The sequence below is a fragment of the Glycine soja genome, chromosome 14 (genome assembly GCF_004193775.1).
Source record: "Glycine soja cultivar W05 chromosome 14, ASM419377v2, whole genome shotgun sequence".
NCBI classification, from domain to species: domain Eukaryota; kingdom Viridiplantae; phylum Streptophyta; class Magnoliopsida; order Fabales; family Fabaceae; genus Glycine; species Glycine soja.
In genome coordinates this window covers 46,774,168-46,779,004 of record NC_041015.1, presented here as the reverse complement: position 1 = coordinate 46,779,004, position 4,837 = coordinate 46,774,168, and the positions used below count along the sequence as shown (strand labels likewise).

The following is a 4,837-nucleotide window of genomic DNA, read 5'->3' as shown; positions in this document are numbered from 1 at the left end:
GATTTATTTTAAAAAAAATTAAAAATTAAATTAAATTTTTAAAAGTTTAGAGATCAAATTGATTTATTTTTAAAAATTTAAATATCAAATTGAATCTTTTAAAAATTTAAAGAGTGGATTGTATCATTTAAAATAATTTGAAATAAAATTGATGGTTAAAATTTTTAATTTTACAATAAATATATATTTTATTTTATCTTATCAAAATTGTCAATGTAATTGGTTCAATAAATAATTTACTCAATACTAACTCCTACCTTAACTAATTCTAAAAACGGTGAATAAAAGCCAACAATTTGATAAGCAACGAGTCAAAGAGGTGTCCGAATCGAACAGGAGCAAGCAAAGTCAAAGAAAAAGAGAGAGGAGAGAGAGAAACAACAATCATCATCGGCCAGAAGCGAACACGACAGACACATCTGAGAAACCAAACCTGATAGAGATGTCGAGTGGAGGAAACCTTAGTTGCGTGTTGGTAGCTGTGGATGGCAGCGAGGAAAGCATGAACGCGCTGCGTTGGGCACTGAACAACCTCAAGCTCCGATCCCCTGCACCCGATTCCACCGATGCTCCTTCCTTCACCGTCTTCCACGTCCAATCCCCGCCCTCCATCGCCACTGGCCTCAATCCCGGTGCCATCCCCTTCGGTGGCCCCAGTTCCGTACATTACATTCTCTCTAATTCCCATCCTAACCTTTCAATTCAATCTTTGAGTTTAAGTTTTTTATTAACAGGATCGAATCCGCGATATTTTTTTCTTAATTATCTAATCGATTATCTTCTCTAAGTTGAAGTCAATGCATTGATCCAATACTTCTTTGATTTCTCTTCAGGTGATCTCGAAGTTCCTGCTTTCACTGCAGCCATTGAAGCGCACCAAAAGCGCATCACTAACGCCGTACTCGATCACGCCCTCGGAATTTGCTCCGAATTCAACCTCACCGTGCGTTTTTCTTATTCCTTTTTTTCTCACTACATTTTATTTTTGTAAAATCTGACTCTGACCCTTTTGTGCTTTGTAGCTTTCTCTTTTACTTATTTCTTTTATACGCAGTTTACCATAAAAAATGTTTGAAAACGATGGAATTGGATAGTGGCTACGGCTATCTATTCTTCGAATGTAATTTAGACATGTTTCTAATTAAATGCATGTCATGTTAATCATAGTATGAATCAAAAGAAGAAAGTACTCCTTTATTATGAAAAACATAAGAAAACGTAAAAAAAATTAAAAAAATAACGCAACACATTTCAATACAAATATTTTTTTTGGTTACTTAGCTAATGTTATAAGGAAATTTATTAGCATTTGTCTTATTTTTTACTATTCAACATTTTTCCTTGTCTCTACTTTCTATATATTTCAGAATTCTGAATCCGTTCATCATATTGTTCTTTTTTTAAAAGTTTATTATATTTTCCGATGACTTTTTATTTTGGTCACTCTCTCTTGAAGTACATTTCCATTGTTGTCTGTCCGATTGTAAGCATTATGTCCTTTCGTACTCGACTTTACACAACTTTCATTTTAGCCCTAAATTTCGGACACAAAATAAAAGTTTATCGAATTATGACTAAAGTGAATAATGTTCACAATCTAGTTATGAAAGTGAAGATTCAATCTCTTTCGACTTTTCTAAAGAACTTTAGCTAGTGCCTAGTGGTATATTATGAAAATTGCTAGAAGCTAGGGTGTGTTTGGGAATGGGGGTTTCAGAGAAGGGAGGGGTGATTTTTTTTATTTTTAAATTAAGAAAATTATATACTCCTGATATTTATGAAAATAAATAGTAGTACTGTATAATATTAGGACAAATAATTTATGTTAATCTATTAATTTATTTCTTATTTTTAAAAAATTATCAAATTAAAAAAATATTTATTAATTTTTCCTTCAAAGCTCAACCCGAAAACATTAGTGCCACGACACCGTGGGACACTACCTTTTTATGCAAGTGTTCCATTTCAAGTTATTGTCAGCTATTGTTTACTGTTTTTGATTCTTCTCTTATCTATGGCAGAGTAAGGTCAGAACCCATGTTCTTGTAGGAGATCCAAAGGAGAAGATTTGTGAAGCAGTTCAGGATTTGAATGCTGATGTGCTTGTGATGGGGTCTCGTGCATTTGGCCCCATTAAGAGGTACAAATTAACTAGTGACAAATCTGCATACTTGCCAGAAAGTAGTCCATAAATTCACACTGGCATATAGACATACTTTTATCGTAGTAAGCAAAGCATGATTTGGACCACATCACAAAAATGACTTTATAAACAATGTGGACTATTATACCCTTTTTGAGAATGTTAACAAGTGCTAGGACATTGTAGAACTGTTGTTATACTGGGGTAGAACCTCGAGTTTTCAGACTCCAATGCTTTCATGCCTTTCCCAATAAAATGTTTCCAAATTTGTTGGCAATATATGATGCTAGTAGATGACAAATTGGCAATCATAGTCCATATCAGAGAAGTGATGTGATTATAAACCGATGCCAACCATTAGTGATGATGTGATTATAAAGTTATAAAGGCCTTCAATACACAACCAACTTCTTAACCTTTTATATAATTTTTTTCTTTATCATTAGTCCTTTATCTGCAGATACAAATAGATCTGATTCTATTAGCATTTTGGACAATTCTTGTTTTAAAAAATTTGAATTTGGCTTACAGGATGTTCCTGGGAAGTGTAAGCAACTACTGCGCCCACCATTCTCCATGCCCTGTCATTATTATCAAGGAAAAGGACATTGTCAATAAGAGAAACTGATGCACTTCTACTATGCTACCATGATTCTTGTCTCTTGATCAGTAGGTAAGGCTGCACTTTTATGTTGCATCCCTTAGATTGTTTTGGATTTAAGATACGAGTATTATAGTTGAATTTGGCACAAGAACTGAGGGGTCTGTCTTTCTTCATTTGTTAATCAATCTAATTAGCATGGAGAGCAGATAAAAATTGACTTCCTAGGCCTTTTTAAATGTATTTGATAACTACCCTCTGTGCTATTGAACTTTTTAAATCTTCAAAAATTGTAGCCAATTACTGATTTTGGCTGTCAGGACTACTTGTGTAATGTACTTAAAGGAAAGTTGACATATGACTTGATTTGAAAGGACATGCCAACTAGGATTCGAAGTTGGAGTAAAAATATGGCTTGGAAGCTGGAATCATTAGGACCTTCTATGAGTGATATTGCCATAAATTTTTATTCTTTTTATGTAAGCTATGAGCCGGAAATAGATTTATCTAAGGAATGATTTGAATTAAATTACGGTTCCGTCAAATATAGGAAGGTGTCTGAAGGACAGAAAATACCACTTTTTCTTTCTAAAAAAATTTTCTTCTAGTTTCCCTAGTTTCTAATAAGAAGACTTACCTCCTTGGTTGTGTTTTGATACCTTCATCCATCTTTTTCTCTGTATTTCTCTTGTGTGATACAGAACATACTTCAATCAGAATCAACTCAGATCATACTCCTGTCACATATTCACACAATTGATAGATCATCCATACATAACTCATTACATTCTCATAAGTCACACCTCGCACTTGCTATGCACTTATACATACTCGGATATGCCTTTGGTACTCTTGTTTTTATGAAGATGCTGTTATCCTTAGCAACTAGAAGTTGTTATTTAGTCATGTGTCCCAGTTAATTAAAATATAAATACAAAAATAACTTGGTGTATTTTAAAGTGGGGAATGTGACTAATATTTTTTTATTTAGTTGCTTTTATATTTTCTAGAACTCTTGCTACAGCAGAATCTTGCCATAACTTACAATTTACAAAGTAGTAGGGTTCTGAAATAATTTCGATTTCATTTTTTAGGTTCTTTAGGTGGGTTGTCAGTGCCATATTTCAGTTGCTGACGCTGCATCCTTGCTTGCCAAATTAATTATGTCGAAGGCTTTTTCGTCTTGCAATTTGCTTGCTTTGTTAGACCAGTGTTGTACCTCAGCTTTGAAGCTTGTGTCTTTTGTTGAGCCAATGCTGGCCAGACCCTGCTTCAAGTACGTGTTTTCACTTTCTGTGGACAATTCTGCTGTGTGTGTGAAATTCTTGGAGTTAAAGAGTGCTTTATAACTGTGCTGTCACAACGTCAATTGTTGTCCCAAATGGTTCAAAGAGATATTTGCCTCCAGGTTTGTATTCGTTCTGAATTTATACAATGTTGTACAGAAATGTTGCATTACTATTGCTCCTTGGTCAGAGCCAGTTCTAGTTGTGATTGTGATATGCAACAAACTGGCCATTTGACATTTGTCATGTACAAATTTTCAAATTGAGAATCCAGCTAGTGTTGGCTGCAGTGTGTCTTACTGTTGCATTATTGACAGTGTCCTGCTTAAATAAATATTTATATGATTTATGACAAAGAAATTTAGAGTGCCATGGTACTAGTTGATTTACTTTTAATGGGAAGGGACATGCATCTGGTTCAATGACTGCAAAATGTGAGTTTGACTAATTCAACTATTGATTTTTTATCATGTTAGTTAAAACTTGAGAGTATTTTAACAAATTCAAGTATAGTTTGTTAAAATGCTCTTTGTAAAAACTGCACTTGGAGCTTTATTCCTCTCCCACTTGGTAGAATTGCCTCTGAATGTAAATGATTGTTTTGGGTGAAGAAAAATGCAAATGGTTTTGTTCAAAAGCTTAAAGCTAGATTAGTTGTAAAGGGCCCTCATTTGGAAATGACTTTAATTTGAGAGAAGGGTTTGATATTTTAGAAGCTTTTAGTCTTGTAGTCAAGGCCTGCTACCGTTATTGTTCTCTCCCTTACTTTCTCTAAGTCTTGACCCACTCATCAACTCAACTTCAGTA

The 4,837-nt window shown here is 34.1% G+C and overlaps 1 protein-coding gene across 2 annotated transcripts; it reads left to right on the top strand.

The window, feature by feature from the left end:
* Nucleotides 1–302: 302 nt before the first annotated feature.
* LOC114383400 (universal stress protein PHOS34) lies at nt 303–4,402 on the top strand. 2 transcript variants are annotated; one of them, XM_028343072.1, is made up of 5 exons: nt 303–656; nt 834–943; nt 2,022–2,140; nt 2,675–2,816; nt 3,839–4,402. In XM_028343072.1, the coding sequence occupies exons 1-4, from the start codon at nt 443–445 to the stop codon at nt 2,769–2,771; spliced, it is 540 nt and encodes a 179-aa protein (XP_028198873.1). In that variant the 5' UTR covers nt 303–442; the 3' UTR covers nt 2,772–2,816; nt 3,839–4,402. The 2 variants fall into 2 exon arrangements, with proteins under 2 accessions (XP_028198873.1, XP_028198875.1); XM_028343074.1 differs by lacking the exon at nt 3,839–4,402 and adding an exon at nt 3,446–3,513.
* The last annotated feature ends 435 nt before the right edge of the window (nt 4,403–4,837 follow it).

Coding starts and splice junctions, on each gene's coding strand:
- LOC114383400 (XM_028343072.1), top strand. CDS start 443: ATGTCGAGTGGAGGAAACCTTAGTTGCGTGTTGGTAGCTGTGGATGGC. Junction 657..833: donor CATCCCCTTCGGTGGCCCCA/GTTCCGTACATT, acceptor ATTTCTCTTCAG/GTGATCTCGAAGTTCCTGCT. Junction 2,141..2,674: donor GCATTTGGCCCCATTAAGAG/GTACAAATTAAC, acceptor TTTGGCTTACAG/GATGTTCCTGGGAAGTGTAA.